At 51.0% G+C, this 25,355-nt stretch overlaps 1 protein-coding gene, 1 long non-coding RNA gene and 1 pseudogene across 2 annotated transcripts; 1 reads left to right on the top strand and 2 right to left on the bottom strand.

The window, feature by feature from the left end:
• Positions 1-174: 174 nt before the first annotated feature.
• Positions 175-1,011, bottom strand: LOC116275905 (annotated as a pseudogene).
• Positions 1,012-6,344: 5,333 nt separating this feature from the next.
• Positions 6,345-10,629, top strand: LOC101010383. Its single transcript, XR_002519850.2, has 3 exons — positions 6,345-6,726; positions 8,817-8,993; positions 9,706-10,629. It is a non-coding gene; the product is annotated as an uncharacterized LOC101010383 (long non-coding RNA).
• A 10,468-nt stretch (positions 10,630-21,097) lies between these two features.
• ODF3L1 (outer dense fiber of sperm tails 3 like 1) lies at positions 21,098-24,669 on the bottom strand. Its single transcript, XM_003918929.4, has 4 exons — positions 24,337-24,669; positions 23,435-23,545; positions 22,499-22,612; positions 21,098-21,727 (listed from the first exon to the last, which is right to left on the bottom strand). The coding sequence occupies exons 1-4, from the start codon at positions 24,452-24,454 to the stop codon at positions 21,246-21,248; spliced, it is 825 nt and encodes a 274-aa protein (XP_003918978.2). The 5' UTR covers positions 24,455-24,669; the 3' UTR covers positions 21,098-21,245.
• Between the last annotated feature and the right edge of the window lie 686 nt (positions 24,670-25,355).

Genomic DNA, 25,355 nt, shown 5'->3' with positions numbered 1-25,355 from the left:
CCAGCTAGTCAGGAGGCTGAGGCAGGAGAATGGCTTGAACCTGGGAGGTGGAGTTTGCAGTGAGCCGAGATCATACCACTACACTCCAACCTGGGTGACAGGGTGAGACTCCATCTCAAAAAAAAAAAAAGTGTCAATAACCAACTAATTTATTTAATCTCTCTCCATCCTTTCCTTTCTTCTACCACCACTCTAGGATAATAGCCATTATACCTCTTGAGTCCAATTCATTTTTTTCCTTTGTTTTTCTTTTTTTTGTTGTTGTTATTTAGTTTTTATTTCATAATCATAAACTCAACTCTGCAATCCAGCTAAACATGGAAGGGAACTGCAGCAAGAGCACAAAGATTCTAGGATACTGTGAGCAAATGGGGTGGAGGGTGCTCTCCTGAGCTACAGAAGGAATGGTCTAGTGGTTAAGATAAAACCTAAGTCAAATTTATTAGAGTTGTCCACAGTCAGCAATGGTGATCTTCTTCCTGGTCTTGCCATTCCTGGACCCAAAGCGCTCCATGGCCTCCACAATATTCATACCTTCTTTCACCTTGCCAAAGACCACATGCTTGCCAACCAACCACTCAGTCTTGACAGTGCAGACGAAAGACTGGGAACCATTTGTGTTGGATCCAGCATTTGCCATGGATAAGATGCCAGGACCTGTAGGCTTTAGGATGAAGTTCTCATCATCAAATATCTCCCCGAAGATGGACTTGCCACCAGTGCCATTATGGCATGTGAAGTCACCACCCGACACATAAACCCTGGAATAATTCTGTGAAAGCAGGAACCCTTATAACCAAATCCTATCTTTCCAGTGCTCAGAGCATGAAAGTTTTCTGCTGTCTTTGGAAACTTGTCTGCAAACAGCTTGAAGGAGACATGGCCCAAGGGCTCGCCGTCGATGGCGATGTCAAAGAACACAGTGGGGTTAGCCACGGCTGATAGTACCTGGCTCCCGACGGCGGGGGCGTCTGCAAAGCCTCCTTGGTTTTCTTTTCTCAATATGCCTAAATATTTAAAATTATTATTTTTAAATTATATCAGCAAGTCTACTTATTTTAAAAAGTAAAATATATACATATATATATATAAGAATAACGTTAATAATCTTCTTGCAGTCCCTTCCATCCTCACCCCATAAACAAGCAATAGTAACAGCTCGATGTCCCTTGGTCCATATCTTTCCTTATGCTTGTACAGACCTATAAAAAGTGGTATATTCAAGTATAGTATGTTTTATGATTGATAAAAAAAAATCACACTTAAGCAATGTGGTTTTTTCATCTCTCTGTCTCAATAAGTGAGACTCTGGATCAATATTTTTAAAAACTACATCATATTCCAAGTTATTGGTAAAACCACAAAGTATTCAGTTCACTTATTCCTGAGTTCTAATGACATTGAGTGTATTGTCATAATATTATAAAACACATGTTTCTCTTCCGTGCATTCCATGTTCATATTCTTTATTCCTTATATTTAAATTTCTAAACCATCAGAACCTTATTTTTATGAATGGCATGAGATCGTGTTTGCTTCCAGATTGATAGCCAGCTTATATTTAAAAAATTAACCTTTTCCCACTGAATATTTTTTATATTTTTTGTCCTTATATATACTTTATGTTTTATATTTTATGTTCTTATATATACTTACATATATACTTATATATTATATATACTTATATGTATTATATATACTTATATATACTATATATAGTTACTTATATATATTATACTTACATATAATATATACTTTTATATATTATATATACTATATATACTATATATTATATATACTAAGTATATATATATACTTATATATACTTACATTGATTTGGGGATCAATTTCTGATCCACGGATACATTTTTATTCATCTTTTAATGTTGTTTTGATTATACTGACTTTATCATATAGGTTAATATTTGGTAGGGCAATTCTCCTTGTTTCTATTTTTTATTTTCATAGTTTTCTTGCCTATTCATTTATTTTTTCATTTGAACTTTACGTTCATTTCATGTACTTTTGTAAAATGACTTGCTATGGTTTGAATGTTCGTGCCCTCCCCAAATTCCTATGTTGAAATCCTAACCCCCAAGGTGACAGTATTAAAAGGTAGAGCTTTTGGGAGGTAGCTAGGATGTCAGGGCAGAGCTCCCATAAACAGGATTAGTCCCTTTGTAAAAGAGGCCCAAGGGAGCTTGCTTGTCCCTTCCCCCGCTGAGGGCATAACAAAAAAGCACCATAAATAAACAATGAAATGGGCTCTCACCAGACACTGAACTGCCTGTGCCTTGATCTTGGACTTCCCAGTCTTCAAAACTAGGAAAAGTCAATTTATGTTGTTTAGTAGCTATCCAATCTATAGTATTTTGTTACAGTGGCCAAAATGGACCAAGACATAATTCAATGTGATTCTAGTGGGAATTGCATCATAGTTATACATTAATTTTTCTAGGAATTAACGTTAACACTATCCTTTCTGGAGTACCAGCATGTCTCTCCACTTGCTTAGATCTTGTTTTCTGTCTTTAAAAATTACTTAATATACAAACGTTCTTAGCCATTATTGTTGTTGTTGTTGTTTTCGTGTTTTGTTTTGTTTTTGTATTTTAGTAGAGACAGGGTTTCACCATGTTGCCCAGGCTGGTTTCAAACTCCTGAGCTCAGGCAATCCACCGGCCTTGGCCTCCCAAAGTGCTAGGATTATAGGTGTGAGTCACCGCACCCGGCCTATTGTTGTTTTTAATCATGATTTTTATTTTTATTTTTATTTTATTTTATTTTTCTTGAGATGGAGTCACCCAGGCTGGAGTGCAGTGGCACAATCTTGGCTCAATGCAAGCTCCACCTCCCAGGTTCACGGCCATTCTCCTGCCTCAGCCTCCCGAGTAGCTGGGACTACAGGCACCCGCCACCATGTCTGGCTAATTTTTTTTGTATTTTCAGTAGAGATGGGGTTTCACTGTGTTAGCCAGGATGGTCCCAAACTCCTGACTCGTGATCCGCCTGCCTAGGCCTCCCAAAGTGCTGGTATTACAGGCGTGAGCCACCACACCCAGACATTTATTTATTTATTTATTTATTTTTGAGATGGAGTCTTGCTCTGTTGCCCAGGCTGCAGTGCAGTGGTACAATCTCGACTTACTGCAACCTCCGCCTCTCAAGTTCAAGCAATTCTCCTGCCTCAGCCTCCCAAGTAGCTGGGACTATAGGTGCATGCCACCATGCCTGGCTAATTTTTATAGTTTCAGTAGAGACGGGTTTCACCATATTGGTCAAGCTGGTCTCGAACGTCTGACCTAAGGTGAGCCACACACCTCAGCCTCCCAAAGTGCTGGGATTGCAGGCGTGAGCCACCACGCCTGGCCTTACCATGATTTTAAAGAAGATATTTCAAATTTAAAATTGTGTTATTAAATATTTCAAATATACAGAGAAATATAAAAAATAATATTCCGGGCAACATGCACCCTCATCTCATACTTACTAGATTTTAACATTTTGACATATTTATTGAATGTGATGACATTCTTTCATCTTCCCCCTTTCTAGATATGTGACTAGTGTCTAGAAGCCAGTGTTTATAATTCCCAAACATTTAAACATTTTTTAAATGTATTTTTGCATTTCTAAATAATAGATAATGGTTTTATATGTATTCCTAAGCAATATATAATGCTTTTATGTGTTATTTAAAAAATAAATTTACATCCATGACTAGTTATTCTTCCTACTGAGAAAGGCTAATTTTTATGTGCTGTATATATATATTTGACATATATATATATTTGACATATATTTTATTTATTGTAGTATTTATCTTATTAAAATCTTAGATTTTCTCTGTTCTCTATTATATACAAAAATATGCAATTTTACCTTTTTTGTACAATATACATACCAATTGTTTTTTTTTTCAGTTTAATTAGCTAAACATTTTAAATAATGTTGACTAACACTGGGGAAAGCAGCAGTTTTTCTTATTCTTGATTTCAATGGAAATTACTTTAGAAATTCTAATATAATGTTTCTGTTGATTTTTATAAGCTTGTCATATTTAAGCAAGACTTTTAACTTATTTTTTTTAGGATAATGTTTGGCTGAATCATCACAGTGATCTGAAGAGGGATGTATTAGACCGTTTTCACACTGCTGATAAAAACATACCTGAGACTGGGAAGAAAAAGGGGTTTAATTGGACTTATAGCTCCACATGGCTGGGGAGGCCTCAGACTCATGGCAGGAGGCAAAAGGCACTTCTTACATGGTGGTGCCAGGAGAAAATGAGAGAGAAGCAAAAGCAGAAACCCCAATAAACTCATCAGATCTCATGAGAATTATTGACTATCATGATAATAGTACGGGAGAGACCAGCTTCCACAATTCCGTTACCACTTCCTGGGTCCCTCCCACAACACGTGGGAATTCTGGGAGATACAATTCAAGTTGAGATTTAGGTGGGGACACAGCCACACCATATCATTCCACCCCTGGCCTCTCCAAATCTCATGTCCTCCCTCATATTTCAAAACCAATCATGCCTTCCCAAGAGTCCCCCAAAATCTTAACTCATTTCAGCATTAACCCAAAAAGTCCGCAATCCAAAGTCTCATCTGAGACAAGGGAAGTCTCTTTCACCTATAAGCTTGTAAAATCAAAAACAAACTAGTTACTTCCTAGATACAATGAGGGTACAGGTATCGGGTAAATACAGCTGTTCCAAATGGGAGAAATCGACCAAAACAAAGGGGTTACAAGGCCCATGCAAGTCCAAAATCCAGTAGGACAGTCAAATTTTAAAGCTCCAAAATGATCTCCTTTGACTCCATGTTTCACATCCAGGTCATATTGATGCAAGAGTTGGGTTCCCATGGTCTTGGGCAGCTCCACCCCTGTGGCTTTGCAGGTTACAACCTCCATTCCAGCTGCTTTCATGGGCTGGCCATTGAGTGCTGCAGCTTTTCCAGGCACATGGTGCAAGCTGTCAGTGGATCTACCATTCTGGCGTCTGGAGGACAGTTGTCCTCTTCTCACAGCTCCAGTAGGCAGTGCCCCAGGAGGGACTCCGTGTGGGGGCTCTGACCCCACATTTCCCTTCTGCACTGCCCTAGCAGAGGTTCTCCATGAGGGCCCAAAAGCAAACTTTTGCCTGGGCATCCAGGCATTTCCATACATCTTCTGAAATCTAGGTGGAGATTCCCAAACCTCAATTCTTGACTTCTGTGCACTCACAGGCTCAACACCACATGGAAGCTGCCAAGGCTTGGGGCTTCCACCCTCTGAAGCCACAGCCTGAGCTGTACGTTTGCCCCTTTCAGCCACAGCTAAGTGGCTGGGACATAGGGCACTAAGACCCTAGGCTGCACACAGCACGGGGTCCCTGGCCCCAACCCACAAAACCACTTTTTCCTCCTGGGCCTGTGGGCCCAAGAGGGAGGGTCTGCCATGAAGGTCCCTGACATGGCCTGGAGACATTTTCCCCATGGTCTTGGGGATTAGCATTAGGCTCCCTGCTACTTATGCAAATTTCTGCAGCTGGCTTGAATTTCTCCCCAGAAAATGGGTTTTTCTTTTCTATCGCATAGTCAGGCTGCAAATTTTCCAAACTTATGCTCTGCTTCCCTTATAAAACTGAATACCTTTAATAGTACCCAAGTCACCTCTTGAATGCTTTGCTACTTAAAAATTTCTTCGGCCGGATACCCTACATCTTCTCCCTCAAGTTCAAAGTTCCGCAAATCTTTAGGGCGGGGCAAAATGCCACCAGTCTCTTTGCTAAGACATAACATGAGTCACCTTTGCTCCACTTCCGAACAAGTTCCCTGTCTCCATCTGAGACCACCTTAGCCTGGATTTTATTGTCCATATCACTATCAGCATTCTGGGGCAAAGCCATTCAACAAGTCTCTAGGAAGTTCCAAACTTTCCCACATTTTTCTGCTTTCTTCCGAGCCCTCCAAATTGTTCCAACCTTTGCCTGTTACCTAGTTCCAAAGTCACATCCACATTTTCAGGTATCTTTTCAGCAATGCCCTACTCTAAGGGTACCAATTTAATGTGTTAGTCCATTTTCACACTTCTGATAAAAACATACCTGAGACTGGGAAGAAAAAGAGGTTTAATTGGACTTATAGCTCCACATGGCTGGGGAGGCCTCAGAATCATGGCGAGAGGTGAAAGGAACTTCTTACATTGGCAGCAGCAGAAGAAAATGAGAGAAGCAAAAGGAGAAACCCCTGATAAACCCATCATATCTCATGAGACTTATTCACTATCATGAGAATAGCACAGGAAAGACCAGCCCCCCTGATTCAATTACCTCTCCTTGGGTCCCTCCCACAACGTGTGGGAATTCTGGGAGATACAATTCAAGTTGAGATTTGGATGGGGACACAGCCAAACCATAACAAGGCAGGAATTATTATTAACCCATCTTCCCAATAAGGGAACTGAGGCTGAAAGGAAGGGATTTACCCAGAATCACACAGCTGGGAAATGAGCAAGCCAGGACTTGCCTCAGGTATGATGACCCCAAAGTCCAGGCATACCCTTAGCCCCCAGGGAGGGTGGGGCTTTGCCCATCTGCCCTCACTGCCTGCCCTGTCTTGCAGGAATTTCTACAAGGATTATCAGCAGCTGGAGCCGGCCCGTGAGACACAGGAGGAGGTGAAGAGCTGGAAGTCCTCCTTTCTGAGGGCTGGCGTGTACCTTGAGTGTGTTGGGGTGAGCAGCAGGGCAAGGAGAGGAGGGGCAAGCTGCTGATACTAGGGGGCCCTGGGGCACCATCCACAGCGATGCCAAGTCATGCCATGTTTCTGAGCCCTTATTTGACTCAGAAATAACCAGGAATCCTCCCCACTATCTACTCTGGGGGTGAGATCAGAGTTAAGTTTTCTGGTCCTCCCATCCTTCTCCAGTGGCAGTTTTGTGTCTCCGTCTCTGCCACAGATGGCATTTCCTGCATGCCCTTTCTATGATACTGGTTTCTTGTTGTGGGGAAAAGAAAGAAAGATCAGACTGTTACTGTGTCTATATAGAAAGAAGTAGACATAAGAGACTCCATTTTGTTCTGTATTTGAGATGCTGTTAATCTGTGACCCTACCCCCAACCTTGTCCTTGCAAGACACATGTGCTGTGGTGACTCAAGGTTTAATAGATTTTGGGCTGTGCAGGATGTGCCTTGTTAAACAAGTGTCTGAAGGCAGCTTGCTGGTTAAAAGTCATCACCATTCTCTTAATCTCAAGTGCCCAGGGACACTTACACTGCCAAAGGTCACAGGGACCTCTGCCTAGGAAAGCTAGGTATTGTCCCAGGTTTCTCCCCATGTGATAGTCTGAAATATGGCCTCATGGGAAGGGAAAGACCTGATCGTCCTCCAGCCTGACACCCGTGAAGGGTCTGTGCTGAGGAGGACTAGTACAAGAGGAGAGAAGGCCTCTTGGCAGTTGTTGACAGTTGAGATAGAGAAAAGCATCTGTCTCCTGCCCGTCCCTGGGCAATGGAACATCTCGGTGTAAAACCCGATTGTATGCTCTGTTTACTGAGATAGGAGAAAACCGTCTTACGGCAAAAGGTGGGACTTGCTGGCGCAATGCTGCTAAAAGGTTTATGGAGATGTTTGCATATGCATATCAAGGCACAGCATTTTCCTTTAAACTTACTCATGTCACAGAGATCTTTATTCATATGTCTTACTGCTGATTTTCTCCCTACAATGATCCTATTATCCTGCCACTCCCTTATCTTTAAGATGGTAAAGATAATTATCAATAAATACTAGGGAACTCAGAGACCGGTGCCCTCTTATGCTGAGCACCAGTCCCCTGGGCCTACTTTTTCTTTTTTTTTTTCTTTTTTTTTTTTTTGAGTTGGAGTCTCGCTCTGTCCCCCAGGCTGGACTGCAGTGGCCGGATCTCAGCTCACTGCAAGCTCCGCCTCCCGGGTTCACGCCATTCTCCGGCCTCAGCCTCCCGAGTAGCTGGGACTACAGGCGCCCGCCACCTCGCCCGGCTAGTTTTTTGTATTTCTTAATAGAGACGGGGTTTCACCGTGTTAGCCAGGATGGTCTCGATCTCCTGACCTCGTGATCCGCCCGTCTCGGCCTCCCAAAGTGCTGGGATTACAGGCTTGAGCCACCGCGCCCGGCCTTACTTTTTCTTTCTCTATACTTTGTCTCTGTGTCTCATTTCTTTTCTCAAGTCTCTAGTTCCACCTAATGAGAAACGCCCACAGGTGTGGAGGGGTAGGCCACCCCTTCATCCTGTGACTGCCTTCTCTTTTCTCCCCTATTTCACTGTGGCACTGTCTAGAGGAGCCTTAGAGTTGGGGTGCAGTGTCCCAGCTTCACTCAACCTCTCCCCTTTTCCCCGCTGTGTGTGTCTACTTTGGCTGTGCTCCCTGGTGCCAGCAGTGGTGGCAATGTTGGTGTGTGGGCCTCCCAGGACGAGAAGAAAGTGAGTGTGACCTTCTCTTGCTTCCTGCCAGGCGTCTGCAGCCTGGCACCAGCTCTGGTCAGATCTTTAAGCAAAGGACCTGCAGATGTTGTTTTCTCATTTCTGGATTGGGAAATTGAGGCAAACTCTGGGTACTACAGTCAGAAACAAGATGAGGCTGAATCAGGGGAGTCTGGGGTCCTGAGAGATATAGGGATGGGCAGAGACCTGAAACCCTTTAGAGCATGTGGGGATCTAGGTGTCTGTTTAGGCCAGTTGCTTCTCTCTCTGCATCAATGTTCCAGGTACCCTTGCAGGAGATGCCTGGAGCCTGGCGACATGGCCTGTGTACCCTGATGCCCTGTGTTCTTCATGACAGGCCAGCAAGACCGAGGGGAATGGCTCCGATAGCTTCATGCACTCCATGGACCACAGCTGGAGCAGCAAGTGGAGACCATTCAGAACATGGCCATTGTCAACAAGAACGCGCAGAACCTCATGCCCAAGACCATCATCCACCTCATGATCAACAACATGCATGTGCCGCCTCATGGGGGTAGGGAATTCCTGTGGCACTGGGGACCCAGGTGGCCATGTTGGCCTGGGGGAGATGCCGACCAGCCTTGTGGGACCAACCTCAGAAAGGGAGGCACGGTCCAGACCAGAGTTGTCCCATAGAAATATAACGTGGGATTACAGTGGCTCATGCTTGTAATCCCAGCACTTTGGGAGGCCGAGGTGGGAGGATCACTTGAGCCCATGAGTTCGAGACCAGCCTGGGCAACATAATAAGACCTCATCTCTATATAAAAACTTTTTTTAAATAGCTGGGCTTGGTGGTGGCACGTGCCTGTAGTCCTAGCTACTCGACAGGCTGACGTTGGAGGATCACTTTGACCCCAGGAGGTTGAGGCTGCAGTGAGCGATGATCTCGCCCACTGTACTCCAGCCTCGTGACAGAGCGAGATCCTATCTCCAAAAATTAAAAACTGAGTAGACAGGTGTCCTGGTGGCATGATAGATCCTAAGTCCCTTCCCAGAACTGTGACTTTGGACAGGTGACTCTTCCTCTGGACCTCAGTGTCCTCATCTCAGTGAGAAAAGGGCAGTGGGCAGGCAGATCTTCCAATCTAAGCGGTGTAGAAGCCGCCTGAAAAGCCATACTCGGGGCTCCAAGTCCAGCACACATTCCCAGCAGGGCCCCGTGGGGCGGCCAGAGCAGCACAGGCATCAGGTTCCAACCTCCTTCCCCCTTTACCCACTCTCAGACCAAGGAGTTCATCTTCTTGGAGCTGCTGGCCAGCCTGTACTCGAGTGGGAACCAGAACATGCTGATGGAGGAGTGGACAGAGCAGGCACAGCGGGGAGACCAGAAGCTGCGCATGCACCATGTGCTGAGGGAGGCGCCCAGCACTATCGGTGACATCAACACGACCACTGTCAGCACGCCCACGGGCGCCCGTGGATGACTCCTGGCCGCAGGTGCGGAGCGTCCTGGCCTGACGCAGGCATCAGGGGGCTTCCCCGACCCCTTTGGCCCTCCCCTGGCAGGTGCCCTCGCGCTCCGCCCGGGGTCCCCAGGTGAGTAGGAGCTGAATAGGGCGTGAGAGGCCGCCGGACGGACGTGGCCAGGAGGGAAATGGGGCTGGATTCCAGAGTATCGGACCTTGTGGCAGAACCGGCCGTGTGTATCCCAGGCACTCGGACCGTGGGTCCTGGAGCCCTGAGTGGCCGAGGGCTGACGGAGCCTGCCCCCAAAGGAGTACTGAGTCCCGGAGGTGGTCGTTTTTAGGGAGGGGGCTATGGGGCTCCTCTCACCTGCCCGCTTGTTTCCAGCACTTGCATGGCACTTCCCTCCATATTCACTCTTGGCGGCCGCCCCGCACGTTGCATTCCTCCTTCTTTCTTCTGTCTGTGCTCCATCCTCCATTCCCTCCACCTCCTCTCCCAGCCCCTGGGGAGCCTATCTCAGGTCAGAGAGTCTGAACCCCGATCTGCTCTGGGTGTGTGGATTTCCTTCAGCTACCCTGATGTCCCCACTTCTAAGTCCTGACTCCTTTGAGCCATTCCAAGGGGTGTCCAGCCACTGGCCCACAGGAGGAGAGACCAGGCTGTGACTGTGCGACCATCAAGGTGTGTGATGTGAGGGGGGGAGCTTGCACACGAGTGTGAGTGTGTAAGAATGGCACCCAGGCCTGGACCAGGACAAGAGCCTGGGGACCATGGGCAATCTGATGTTTTCTTCCACCCCCACCACGCCCACACCCCCACCCCACCCTACCAGATCTAAACCAATGTAGTAGGGCTGGCTGCAGGGGCAGGGACGGGAGTGTCTGAAACCTGCTTCACTTCCAAAGATTTCTAAGGAAAAGCATTCTGCATCTTTTGGCTTGGACTTGTTGACCTATGGCCCTCTTGCAAGGACATTCACTCTGATTCCCAGTGTGCCCTGTTTCCACTGGCCACATTCTCTAAGGGAGAACAATAGCATCTGTTTTTGTCTCCAAATGACTGTAGGGTGGGGCTGTGGGTCCAGCGCCCATAAACCAAAATGAGGCAAGGATTGGGGCTTGCTCTATGATGCTCTGATGACCAACGGAGATGGGTAGAGGCAAGCAGCATGGTATTGGGCAAGAGCACTGGACTGGGAGTCCAGAGATGCTGCTTCACCCTGGGACTTCAGGCAAGTCCCTTTCCCTTCCAGAGCCTCAGCGTCCTTTCTATCAAATGATTTCTTTCTGCCTTTCTCCCAGGGTGGCTGTGGGGCTCAAGGGAGACAGTGGCCATAGAGATGCTGTGTTAACTGCAGATGCGGCCATAGGAGCACTTTGCTAACTGCCAACGTGAGTTCAGACTCTTCAGGGTATTTGGCGCCCAGGTCTGTGGTGAGGTGTGACATATGGGATGTAAGGTTTGATGCCTGCTCCGACTCTAGTCTTACTAACACATGTGAAACATTTGGCAAGTCATGATCCTGCCTTGGTGAAAAGGGCAGTCTGGGAGAGCTTCTTTAAGACAGCCTGGCTTCAATGCAGTCCGGGGCATGACTGAGAAAGAATTACGTGGCGAGGAATTGGAGGGTATTGGGTAAAGAGGCTGCAGTGTGGCAGTGTGGGCAGAGGTGTAGTGTGGGCCGCATCCAGGACAGCTGCTGGCTGAAGCAGGGAACAGAGACAGAATGAGGAAGAGCTCTGTGGGGAGGGTGGGGCATAGGGTGGAGAATCTTCGAAGTCCGAAGAGTATGAGTTTTGGGGCTCAATGCTGTACGCCATAGGGAGCCATGGAAGGCTCTTAAGTGGGTCAGACTCTCTGACCTGAGGTAGAGAAATGACAGCTGGACATTAGCTGTCTCTTGTCTCCTGGACATTAACCCTGTCTCCATGAGCAGCACAGGTGGTCCTCTGAGCACACCAGGCACGAGTGTGCAGGGAGCTGGCGCAAATGCCTCTGTGTGCAGGCAAGCTTCTGTGTTGTGACTCTGCCCACGTGTGTGGATCAGTGTGCCAAGTGGCTGCACACCCAGATCCGTGCCGGCCAGTGAGGGTGCTGGGCACTGGGAGGTGGGGGGGAAGGAGGCGTGTTAGGCCACTGTCTCCAAAAGGCCTCTGAATCCACATGTGCTTCTGGAGGAAGGAGCCCTGCACACCGCAGACACGGAGTGTGTTTCCACAAAGCAGCACTCAACTGGGAGTCAGGCGGGCTGGCCACTAATCCCAGTGCTGTGCGACCTCGGGCAGGCCCTGCACCTCTCTGGACCTAGGTTTTCTTGTCTGTAAAGTGGGGGAAGGCTAGAATGGCTGGTAAATGCTCAGCTCTGTGAGCCAGCTGAACCTGTTTTGTATCACCCGCAAGGAATCACCCATAACGGGGGAGACTAGAGTCACTCTAAACCTAAAGGAGGATTAGATGGTACACGGAGCTGCGCATTTGCTATTTTAACTATGTGTTTACTTTCATGGATATATTTCATGTGTATATTTTCACATATATGTGTATATGTATGGGTCTGTGTGAGTGTGTGTGTGCACATGTGTATGTGTACATGTGTGTGGGTATTTGACTAGTATATCAGACCCTGATTTCACAAATATGGCTAAAGACGAGGCTAAATCACACACTTAAATTTTAAAAGTAAGCTGATTTCTAAAAAACACTAAGAAGAGTTCCAGTGGCATGTGAGTGTGGCAAAAGTCCTGATGAAAGTCGACAAATGGCTGCAGCCCTAACCTGAGTGTCCCTGTCCCCTTCCTGCCTAAGGGACAGTGGATTCAGGGCCCTGGCCTCCCTGGAATGAGAGATGCACAGACTGGGCCCCAATCTCCCACCGTGTCCTCACAACCCCAAGACAGAATGCCCTGCAGATTGGCAGGAGACCTCACTGTGGGGCTCATGGAGCCAACCCTCCCGGTCATGTAGGGTCCAGTCCTACGGGGCTTAGCGGGTGTTCTCCCCGTATGCAGAGACGAGAGATTGTAATAAATAAAGACAGGAGACAAAGAGATAAAAAGAAAACAGCTGGGCCTGGGAGACTACTACCATCACAACACGGAGACCAGTAGGGGCCCCAAACGACTGGGTGCGCTGATATTTACTGCGTACAAGACAAGGGGGCAGGGTAAGGAGGATGAATCTTCTAAGTGATTGACAAGATGAAGCAAATCACTTGATCACAGGACAGGAGGCCCTTCCCTCTTAGGCAGCCGGAGCAGAGAGAGAGAAGGCAGCATACATCAGCATTTTATTCTATGCACTTACAAGATCAAAGACTTTAAGACTTTCACTATTCCTTCTACTGCTATCTACTACGAACCTCAAAGAGGAACCAGGAGTACGGGAGGAACATGAAAGTGGACAAGGAGCGTGATCACTGAAGCACAACACCACAGGGAGGGGTTTAGGCCTCCAGATGACTATTGGCAGGCCTGGGTAATATGCAGCCTCCCACAAGAAGCTGGTGGAGCAGAGTGTTCCCTGACTCCTCCAAGGAAAGGAGACTCGCTTTCGCGATCTGCTAAGTAATGGGTGCCTTCCCAGACACTGGCGTTACCGTTTGACCAAGGAGCCATCAAGCAGCCCTTATGTGGGCATGACAGAGGGCTCACCTCTTGCCTTCTAGGTCACTTCCCACAATATCCCTTCAGCAGCTGACCCTATACCCACCGGTTATTCCTAGGTTATATTAGTAATTAAAAGGTAATGATTAATAATGTTTATAATAATAATTGATAATTATCCATGATCATCTCTATATCTAATTTGTATTTTGACTATTCTTATTCTATTTTCTTTGTTATGCTGAAACAGTCTGTGCCTTCAGTCTCTTGCCTCGGCACCTGGGTAATCCTCCACTCACAGGGCCACAGGCCCTATGAGATCTCTGAGGCCACAGAGCGTGTCCACACACGTGACCTCCAGGGTGATTTGGGCCAGGGCACAGGAATGGCCTAGGCAGCGGTGGCCTGGGCGTGGGCAGAGGTGGCTCAGCATCGCATCTCCTCGGGGGGCTATCTGAGACTGCTGGACCCATGAAGAGGCTTCTCCCCAGTACCCACCTGTCCTGTCCGAGAGAGAACAGCCAGCCCCACAGCCCTAAATGTCTCTGTCCTCCAAGAGGCTGGATGTGAATCACAGGAATTTACAGACTGGCCTGGCGTGGGATTTATGAGTCTGCCTCCAGCCGGGGCTGGCGGGGAGTGGCCGCTGTCAGCCCCTCATTGCCGCTGATGGATGAGGCTGTTTCCTGCAAGACAAACTCCCCTCTGTGGCAGGCAGCGGAGGGAGAAGCATCCAGGCCCTTGGGCCAGCCCCATACCTGTCCCAAAGCCGGATCCCTCGTGCCTTCACAGTCCACACTTCCCCTTGATCCCCAGCCCTACACACTGACATGCAAGCAGGAGGTGCACCCAAGGGGTCCAGCTCTTAGCCAGAACTCTGCCTCCCACACTGCCATCTGCAACCCTTCCCCATGACCTTCAAAACCCTTCCCTCCCAGGGCCCAAGCCTTGGGACCTGCCCAAGATGGGACATGCCACACTCAAAGTCAGAATGGATCTCTGAGGTAGCCCAGAACACACACACACACACAGATGAGGAACCAGGGTCCAGAGAGGAACGGGCCTTGCCGGAAGTCACCCAGCAGCACAGTGGTGAAGCCGAGGCCCCAGCCCACAAGCCCCCTGGACTGGTCATTTCAGTGTCCGGTCACAGTGGACTGTCATATGGCCACGGGGGTAGTTTTCACCTCCAAATGCAGACGCCTCTCCAGAGAAGAGACAGACCTGGGTTTGAGTCCCTGCCACACCACTCTGTGTGTAAAAGTCATAAGCTCTCTGTGCCCTTCCCTCACCTGAAAAATGGGGCTCAAAATAACCCCAACTTAGCAAGGTTCTTACGAGGTTCAAGTGAGAGGATGCAGGCAGAGCCGCAGGACAGAGTGGGCCCCTGGCATATGCTCCCTGAGTGGTGACAATGGCTCTCCACCATCTCTCGTGCCTCAAGGGGCCCCACTGACTGATTTGCTGCGGGCAGGAGGACAGTCATGGTTGGGTGGGGCAGGAGGAGCAAGGAGAGTTTGAGTGTGGGACTGCAGGGCAGGAGTGAGGCCACTTCCCACTGAAGGAGACCCTGGAAGGCTCCCTGGAGGTGGTGGCATCAAGCAGAGAATGTAGAACTGTTTCTCTTGCTCTGAAGCTGACTGGGGGCTTCTTGAGTGCCACAGGGATGGAGGGAAGCACCCTACCCTGAAAGCCCAGCCCAAGCTTCTGCCCTGGATGACCTAAGGAGGAGTCCCTCCTTTCTCTGGACATCCGAGAAATGGGGCCAGGGAGGACCAGACAACACTCCCTAGAGGCGCCTTTCTGCTCTGGCCCTTGTGCCAACTGAAGGTGGCCGTCCAGACCAACCCTCTGCAGTACCCAATTATTGCCACTGAGCGGCAGCAGGGAGTAAATCTGCGGTCCGGCCTCCTTTCTCTGCCGGCCAGTCCCTCCCCAGCACCTGGTGGTCTTTGCTCCTCCACCCGCCAGCCAGCTCGGCAGAGAGCCAGAGCTGAGGGTCCTTCACATCCAGACATCTGATGCTACCCGCAGCCCTGCAGAGAGCCAGCATGCTGGCTGCTTTCCAGACGGGCAAACTGATGGCCGAGAGGGCAGGACTTGTTCAAGGTCTCATAAGAGCAAAGTGTGCCCACAGCAGAGGCGATGTGAAAGGAGACTGTGGTCACACGGATCTGGCTGGGATCCTGGTCCCCTCACTTCCGGCTGTGTGTCGTCGGGCAGGTCCCCCACCCTCTCTGAACCTCAGTTGATATAAGTGCTGAACACACGAAGCCACCGCTTTGTTTCCAGTAGAGTTTATGCTCCACGAGTGCAAAGACGTATCTGTCACTCACCTCAGCGCCCCCAGAGCCTGGCGCAGGGTGGGATTCAGAGAATAGCGCCTACCTCCCAGGGCCTGCCTGGCACTCAGCAGACGCTGTGTCTCCTCAAAACCCCCCCATGGCCCTGGATCAGCCTCGCCTCGTTCCCCTCCCATCAGTCCTTCCTGCAGGACACCCACCCCCCCGGCCTTGAGGGGGGCTCCTGCTCACCTCCCACCTTGCTCTCTGACTCCCACCTCATCCCTCTCGGCCCCCTTTCTCTGTCCTGGCCTCTCCCTCATGTCCCTCTCTCCTGCCGAGCCCCCACTTGGTGCTACTCTGTGTTTACAAGACGATGACAGTTTTTATTTCTCTTCTGTCTCCCTTCCTCCTCTGAAGGGAAACGTGCTTCCAATCTTCCAGGAAAAAATGAAGGCTCCGGATGAGAAAAAGCAAACAAAGGACAGTGGGACTGTGGGCGTCCCCACCCCCGCCACCTGCAGACCCCACACACAAACCAGCGCCCGTGCCCGCGCCCGTGCAGCCCTCCTCTGCCAGGCCCCAAGAACGGCTGTTACTTTGGGGGTAATTGAAAATGTCAATCATTATTCTAAAGGATAAGCAAGTCACAGAGACACAGGGAGCAAGAGAGAGAGAGAGAGAGAGAAAGGGAAAGGAAAGCTGGTCCTGGGAGAGGATCTAGGGGAGAGAAAGGCCAGCTGGGAGGATGTGGATGCAGAGAGGAAGAGGGAGCAGAGGGAACGGGAGGGGCGGGCGACTCTCCACCAGTAAGCAGGGCCACGGACTCAGGGGGATATGTCCTCCCACCAGCCCCCCACCCCACCCTGAAAGGAGCCAGGTGCCAGGAGCTCCTGTTTAGGCCTCCCATCCCTGAGCAGCCCCGAGGGTGGGCGTCTCTGTGTGCTGGGAGCAGGGGTGGGCACTTGGCTTGTCTTCATGGAGATGCCCTCTCACAAGCACATGTACAGTGCCCAGAGGCCAGGCCCGAGGATGGAGGGCTGACAGAAGCCAGTGGTCCCCTCTCCTGTGGGAATGCAGGTACTCTCTGACCTCCCTCCCATCACCCATCCCACCTCTCTCTGCATGTCGGGGCATCTCATGGTTTGTGGACTTGCTTCTCCAGGGCAGCGGGGGGCACCAGTGAGCCTGGGTGGGCATGTATCTGTGCATGAGATGAGATGCCTGGGAGAGAGGGACAGGGCGGGGTGGGGAGAGTAAGAGGTGTGGCCGTGCGTGGCGTGGGGCCTGTGCGCATGTGTGGTATAAGCGTGGGTCGTGTCTGCTTTTTCCCTGTGACTAGCATGAAGCATGTGTTTGAAGGCAGTGGTGGTACCAGGTGTGTGTGTGTGGAGTAAGGTGTGGGTCTGCGCATTTGTGCGTGTGTCTTGCCCCACGTGTGTGCAGTAAGGGACATGTATGTGTGTGTGCACAGCCCCTACCTGTGTGCCTCCAGATGGTGTGTCCATGTGTCCCTGAAGGCAGGGCCCCTCTTCCGCTTCTGGCCCAGGGCCACTATCCTCCGAGGTCCTGGGAACCAGAGTCGTGGCTGGCCTTGGGGCTTCCTCCAGCAACAATGGAACAACAGATACCAGCCCCCACCCCAGCCACTGTCCAGTGCTCATGGGACTGCAATGTCACCACCAAGCTCTGGCTGAGGTAACTCAACATGGAGTCAGGCCTGTCTTGCCCCCTAGAGAGAAGGGAGGAACCTCAGGTTGGCTTCCTGCCAGGCACCGAGCCTCATCCGCCCTCCAATGTCTGCTCGTGGCGGGAAAGGGCAAATTCCCACCCTTCCACTGACACAGCCTCAGACGTCTTGGAGGCCAGGGCTCCAGGTGAAGATCATCTCTCCATATCCCTGGGCCCAGCCAGAGCCTGGCACAGGGCAGGAGCTTAGCAAACGCTTGTTGAATGAATGAATGCATGGATGGGGGCTTTGTGTGTGATCAAGTGCTGGGCTGTGGGGTCTAGTGACCTGAAGATACGGATTCAAGTCCTACAAGGATCAAACCAGGGCTTCCTGCAAGGTCAAGTGAGAACCCCCTGAGTTGTTCAGAAGAGGCCACGCCGCACTCAGCCAGACCCGGGAGGCCGTGCCTGACCTGCAGGTCACCTCTCTGGGGGCACTACCACAGGAAAGGCAGCGTCAAGCGATGGGACTGCTTCATCCAGAGGTCGATCCCAAGCTAAATGACCCTGTCTTTTTGCAGACCGAGGCACAAGGGAGGCCCCATTCATCTTCCCTGGAGTTGGCATCCCTCTGATGGTGGGGCCATCTCTCATCTGAACATCTTCACCCCCCAGATATTCCTTCCGAACCCTCCATCCTCCTTCTCCCCTTCCCTTGGGACCATAAACCCACCCCAAGAGTGAGTCCTAGTTCCAGGACCAGCTCCCAATCCTGCCCCTGTCTGGTGGCAGCTGGGGCCAGGCTGAAGGTCTGTCCTAGACTGAGCCATAAAGGCAAAAGTAATACTTAGTCCTAATAGAAGTAAAGCACTTCACCCCCGACGAGCCCTGGTCCTGGTCACACACGAAACCTAGACTTTTATTTAGAGATGGGCCACTAATCTGTCACGTGGGCTGGGCATGGTGGCTTAAGCCTGTAATCCCACTTTGGGAGGCCCAAGCAGGAGGATCACTTGAGGCCATGAGTTTGAGACCAGCCTGGGCAACATAGCAAGACCACGTCTCTACAAAAAAAATTAAAAATTAATCAGGTGTGGTGGCGTGTGCCTGTAGTCCCAGCTACTGCAGTGAGCCAAGATTGTGCCATTGCACTCTGGCCTGGGCAACAGAGCAAGATCCTATCTCAATAATAATAATAATAGTAATAACAATTGTCATATGGCCAAAGTTTTTTCCAGGCTCTGAGCGCCAGCTTCCTCATCTTTCCAACAGAGGGCCTTCACCTGGGCTAAGTGTTAAGTCAGAAAACCCCTATTCAGAGGTTGGCCTGCAGTTCCCTGACCTGGTGATGCCGGGGAGCATTGGCTGCTGTCACCTGCCAGCTCCCATCCCACCCAACACTTACAGACCAAGCATCACTAATTTTTGCAGCTGCCGTGATAAATGGCACTGTCGGCAAAATGACGGAGTCTTCGCTCTGTCACCCAGGCTGGAGTGCAGTGGCGCGATCTCGGCTCACTGCAACCTCTGCCTCCCGGGTTCTCACCATTCTCCTGCCTCAGCCTCCCGAGTAGCTGAGACTACAGGCGCCTGCCACCACGCCCAGCTGATTTTTTGTGTTTTTTAGTAGAGGCGGGGTTTCACCATGTTAACCAGGATGGTCTTGATCTCCTGACCTCATGATCCGCCCGCCTCAGCCTCCCAAAGTGCTGGGATTACAGGTGTGAGCCACCGCACCCGGCCAAAATGACATCTTTCTAATCTGCTACAAGACAGATGGATCCCCGAGTTCCTGCAGCCTCCCAAGATCCAGCCCAGGCCAGCCTTGTTGAGAGGCCCAGACGCAAAGCCCAGGGCCTGGGGGCGGGTGAGATAGAGAGGGGACCTCAGGGCCCAGAGTCAAGGACATCCCTAGTGGGGTTTATCACAGGCTCTTTTCTAAATATTTAGTTGTATGTGTGCTTCTAAAAATATTCCAAATAATATTATATCCTCTGTTCCTTTCTGTCCAAAGTTAGGTCTTCAATTCAATTTTCTTTTCTTTTCTTTTCTTTCTTTTTTTTTAAACAGGGTCTTGCTCTGTCACCCAAGCTGGAGTGCAGTGGCACAATCACAGCTCACTGCAGCCTCGACCTCCTGGGCTCAAGCGATCCTCCCACCTCAGCCTGCTGAGTAGCTGGGACTATAGGTGCCCGCTACCATACCCGGCTAATCTTTGTATTTTTTTGTAGACACGGGGTCTCGCCATGTTATCCAGGCTGGTCTTGAACTCCTGACCTCAAATGATCTGCTTGCCTTGGCCTTCCAAAGTGCTGGGATTTCAGGTATGGGCCACTGCACCCAGCCTCAATTTTTGCTTTAAATTAAAACCTGGAAATTGTTCAGGTTTATAAGGATGAGCCATTAGACACTGGTTCTGAGGCGGTGCTCTCTTCCCGTCTCCCTCTGCTCTGCGGAACGGCGTGCCTCTGCCTGAGCCATCGGGTCTGGGGGCTCTTCTCACCGCCCCCACCTCACTTCCACTCCATGGCTCCCACCCTCCCTCCCAGCCCCTCCGCTGACCTCAGCCACATCCCCTCCATGCCACTCGCTGGCCTCAAGCTGCCAGGTCAAAGTAGAACTTCTCTCACACCTTCCTGTGTCCAGGAGTAGAGGTGAATTGAGGCTCTGGATGCCAAGAACGGAGGAAGGACAAATGTCGGCCCTAGAGACCCTCGCCTCCTCGAGACCAACAGGAGCTGGCGCCTGTCCGCCCAGCAGCAGCAAAGCCAGAACGGGTGGGGGCCTGGGTGGGTGGGCACAGGCCTGGGCTTGAAGATTGAGGCAACGCTGCCCTCTCCTGGCTAATTCATGGCTGCTCCTCTGACAAACACTGCCAGGCTAAGCTGTTGAGGCTGGAGACATAGCAAGTGACTCCCCAAAAACAGCATGTGACAAGCTGACCCTTCCCAGGAGTCTGCCCGGCTGAGAGCTGCCTCCCACTCTGCCCATCCTGTCCGAGCTTCTCTCACTGCCCAAAGCATCTTCCAGCCCTCACACCTTCAGGGCAAAGCCCGAGGCCCCTCCCAGCTGCCCACCATGTGGCCCTCGTTAGCAGCCCCACCCCTGCACCCCAGACCCCTGCCGCTCTGCACCTCCCCAGTTCCCTGTCACTGCACCTGCATGCTTTGCTCTCACCTTCACCTCCACCTTCGCCCTCCCCAGCACAGTCTCCTCTTGTTCTCTTAGGTCCCAAGGAAACTCCTCTCCCAACTCCCAACCAGAGGGACCCCACTCCTCTGCCCTCACCCCCACCTGCCCTGCCCCTGTCTCTGGGACTGTCCCCTGTCAGCACAGTCCCACAGTTCTGGAACTTGGGGGAACCTGGACCTCTTCCAGGCCTACCCACTGCACTGTCTAAAGGGCAATCCTGAGCCCAGAGAGAGGCAGGAGCTGCACAAGGCCACACAGACTGTTAGTGGCAGGACTGGAACACAGCTCTCCTGAGTCCCTGCCTGGGGCTCATTGGAGGACAGACGTATGGTTCCCCATCTGGTGAACCAGAATGGAACTCTACAAGGACAGGGACTGTACCATTCCTTCCAGTGTCCCCAGCCCCTCACCCAGAGCAGGACCCACAGGAAGCAACTGTGAATAGAAAAGGAGAAAACGAATACATGAAAATATATCTCTAATGCCTTCTGTGTGCCGGACGCTCAGCAGGCACCGGCTCTGCTACTAGAAATCTTGGTCAAATCGCTCAATTTGGTGTAGAAAAATAATTTCTGGGGATGAGGGGCAGTGAGTGCCCCAGGAGGGGCCTCAGTCACGAACATCGATGACCAGTGGGCACAGGTGGAGTGAGTGCTTGATGCCCATGGTGAAAGCAGGGATGTGGGGCTTGTGCACAGTGACCTGCTGGACCTCGTGGGAGCCAGGGCCAGGCCGTGGTGTGAGGTCCAGAGGGTAGGCAAAGCGCTTGGCCATGCTGTAGGTGGGGCTGCGGTTCTGATAGGTGGATGGCTCAGGTCGGGCGTACCTGGTAGGTCCAGGGCCTCCTGCCACATCCTCCTTGTAGAACCAGTTCTTGTCCCTGGAGGCCAGACTGTAGCTGGGAGCAGCTCGGCTGACAGGGGTGTTGGGCCCCAGCAAGAGTGGCATCTGGTACTGGTTGGGGGCCGGGTTGGGGTCCATCAGTCTGTATGGGCGCCGGTAGCCAAACGTGTACTGGGGAGCCCTACGTTCCCCCGGTGGGTGGATCTTCTCAAAGTAGTACTGGCAGGATGCGAGGGTGGGGTTCAGGCCTGAAAGGGAGTGGTGGGAAGGGAGGGCTCTCAGAGCAGGGAACAGACCTCATTCTCTGCTAGCCAACTGATGGTCCTGGTTATCCACTGTGACCTTAGGCTGACCACCTCAGCAGCAGGGCAGGGACATCCAAATGGTCACTTAGGCTGGGCGCGGTGGCTCACACCTGCAATCCCAGCACTTTGGGAGTCTGAGGCAGGCGGATCACAAGATCAGGAGTTCGAGACCAGCCTGACCAACATTGTGAAACCCCATCTCTACTAAAAATACAAAAATTAGCTGTGCATGGTGGTGTGCACCTGTAATCCCAGCTACTCAGGAGGCTGAGGCAGTAGAATCACTTGAACCTGGAAGGCGGAGGTTGCAGTGAGCTGAGATCACACCACTTCACTCTAGCCTGGGCAACAGAGTGAGATTCAATCTCAAAAAAAAAAAAAAAAAAAAGATGGCCACTTAGGCCATCCTGACATCGGGACACAGAAACATCCTGAGATCACTACAGTCTGTGAGTTCGTTTGCATGACAATATTGCATCCACAACAGGAGCCCCATGTCATCATAACATCACCTGGTGACATGCTGCATGTCATAACATTGACTTCAAGACATGGTGATGTCAGCATTGCAATGTCGGTGTCTTGCAGGGAGATACCGGCATCCAGACATTCCCAAGGAGACAGTCTTGACCCTTTGCCCCTGCCCAGGTCCTAAGGGTGCACCCCACCCCCCAACCTCCCAACCCCCAACATCTGTCCATAACCCCATCTTACGCAGGTTGGAGATGCGCTCCTCCATGGGGACCTGCGGGCAGCTGGACATTCCAAACCGAGTTACTTTGGGATCCAAGAGATAGCAAGGCCCAGGGCTGCTGTGGCCCACGTTCCCTGCAGGGCAACCAAGGAGAGGGCCTGGTCAGCCCCAAAGGCTGCCCCACTGAGCACCTGGCCCGCCTCCAGGCAAGATTTCCCTCCCACTTCAGATTCTGTGGCTCCTGGGTGTTTGGGGACTCTTGATTTCCTCATCTGTAAAATTGGACTTTTAACACATGACCTGATATTTTCAAGAACTTGCTCAGAGGAACAGTAAAATAACAGCTGCCCAGCAGCTTGGGCAACCACCCACCCAATCAGGGATTGGGGCCAAGAAGTAATAGCCCTGTGGCTGCTGTTGGCATTCAGAAAAGGCCTAGCCAGGCCAGAGGCTTCCCCTGCTGAGATGGCTGTTCTCCCCAGAGAAAAGCCTGACAGGCACCCCAGATCTCAGACCCCTAGGTGCATGCCACCACACCCTGCCCAGCAGCTTAGGTCATCTGTGGCCGCTGCTTCTGCCCTTCCAGGGGGTTCTAGGCCACCTGGGGAGCTCTAGGGGCCACCACTTCCCCCCTGGCCCCCTAACTGTTCCTGCCTGGCCACATGGCAAGTGACCCTAGCAGAGCATGGCGACCGGAGCTGAAGGGCCCCAGCCAAAGGCCAGACAAGGGAGACTCTGCTGTGCCAGCTGGACAGCGCCAGGATCCCCTACAGGCTCGCCCATGGAGTTGCCCCACCCTCAATCCCTGCTGGCTTCCTCTGGACCCAGGGGGCCCCTTGAGTGTCCCACTTAGATTTCCAGTGGCTACAGAGAATGGTTCCATGTCTCTCGTCTCTCCCCTCAACCTCCAACAACAGCTCCAACCCAAGGGGGATGACTGGGGTGGCGACGCTCACGCTTCTCTGAGTGCCGGCTATGTAGGGTATAAGCTGGTGCCTTGAACATGGAGATGTCATGATCTATGTAACCCGTGCAGGATGGCCGGAGGTACTTGGCGGGCCCCGGACCTGTAACGATGGACATGACAGTCCTCAACCTGGGCCCACCGGGTCAGAGGCAGGGGAAGCCCCAATACAGCGCACCATGGGAATATTGGGGGTCTTTGTTCTTGCTGCTATCGCACTGCCACAAACCCAGCATCCATCCAGCTGCTTCATTTGGGGGAAGGCAGTATTTCCAGATAAAATGCAGTTTCTCTTGGACAGACAATGCATAATAAGAAGCTAATAGTTACAGTTAATTGAGAACTTATTCTGCTCCAAGTTCTCCACTAGGCATCCGATATGGATTATTTCCGTTAAGCCTCCCAACAATGCTGTAAGGTAGATGCTCTTGTTTTTCCCATTTCACAGAATATTGAGGCTTAGAAATATCAATCTACCCACATATCACAAACTAGTAGTGTGAAGATTCTAAACAATCATCCAGTAGAACCCAAACCTTTAATCCCTACACTAAACTACTCCCACTTAAAGTACTAGTCAGTCATTACTAACATAGAAGAATTAGTGTCTGCTCTCCCTTGAGAGTAAAATTGAAGAGAAGTGAGGAAAGCTAAAGCTAGGACAAAGGCTCCTAGTCTTTTTCCAAAGCGGGCCTCACTGCAGCCCCATGCTCCCCTCCTCCCGCACCCACTTGGACAATCCCAGCAGCCAACACTTCCCATTAGGGTCAGCTTGGAGGCTCAGGTCTTCCGAAAGGCTTCAAGGAAGTTGGAAGGGGCTTTGCAGGTGGCAGGCTGAAAGGAGTCCTGGCGACAGGGGAGGGGGCCCAAGCCCAGGGTGGGGATGGCTCTCACCTTTTATCATGGCCATGATGACAGGGGTCTGCTTGACCTCCTGCCGTGAGGGCAATGGCTCCTTTTCTCGCTGCTGTGCAAAGTACACAGAGCTCCTGGTCCCCTTGGGTGGTTTCATGGCTGGGGCTGGGGAGGGAGCAGCAGCAGCTACAGCAGGGTCTAAACAGCAGACAAGGAGCTGGGGTAGCCCTGCCTGAGACACCCCACCTCCCACCCCAGACACTGAGGAAGCTGGGAAGGAAGACTGTTCTCCGGTTTGAGCAGCTGAGGCTGTCTGGGGCACAGCCAGCACAGGCCCCAGCAGGCTGGAGCTGGAGATGACGTCACGGCAGAACTTGGACTGTGAAACTCAGAGTGTTTATTTCCCCTGGTTGCCATGGCACCTGAACTGTGGCGTGGAAATTCTATGCTGGAAGCTTAGTTATAGAACCCTGACTATCCCACTGTCCCCCACCACCAACCAGGCCAAGTGGCCTGGGGGTCCCCAGGACTCTGGGTCAGGGAAGGCAAAGGGAGAGATGGCGTTACATATCAGCCAGCGCTTCACTCCCAGTGGGTGCCCTAAGGTTAGGGAAAGGAATGGAAAAGGTGGATGGGTCATGGGTGAAGGGTTTGTGCAGCACACACAGCCCCCTGGGGGCTCTCTACCGCCTGCCTCTCCCACCTACCTCCCAGGCTCTGGACATGCCCTCCCTTCTGTCAAGTCTGTCAAGTCTGTTTTTCCCTTGGCAAAAGATCAAGTCAATTATCACTAAGGTGTGACTGTCTGATAGATCCTCCCCAGAATCCTATCCCAGGGCGTGGTATCTTTAAAGATCCATGTCTAGCTCAATGGATACAAAAAGGAGTGGGAAGCAAATAAAGGAGGACAGAGGGGTGATGCTGAGCCCTCAAGGGGCTACTTCCTGTGCCTGTGACCAAGAGCACTCCCTTGGCAGGGGAGCAGTTGGAGTTGGGGGGCGGTATGAGAGGACACACGGAAGGGTAGGGAAGGCAGCCAGCCCCATCTGAGGGATAGA

Source organism: Papio anubis, chromosome 7 (assembly GCF_008728515.1).
Source record: "Papio anubis isolate 15944 chromosome 7, Panubis1.0, whole genome shotgun sequence".
In the NCBI taxonomy this organism is placed as follows: Eukaryota; Metazoa; Chordata; class Mammalia; order Primates; family Cercopithecidae; genus Papio; species Papio anubis.
The sequence above is the reverse complement of the archived record's forward strand: the minus strand, read 5'-3'. Positions and strand labels throughout refer to the sequence as shown.

Coding starts and splice junctions, on each gene's coding strand:
- ODF3L1 (XM_003918929.4), bottom strand. CDS start 24,454: ATGAAACCACCCAAGGGGACCAGGAGCTCTGTGTACTTTGCACAGCAG. Junction 22,613..23,434: donor TAGCCGGCACTCAGAGAAGC/GTGAGCGTCGCC, acceptor GTTGCCCTGCAG/GGAACGTGGGCCACAGCAGC. Junction 21,728..22,498: donor GGAGCGCATCTCCAACCTGC/GTAAGATGGGGT, acceptor ACTCCCTTTCAG/GCCTGAACCCCACCCTCGCA.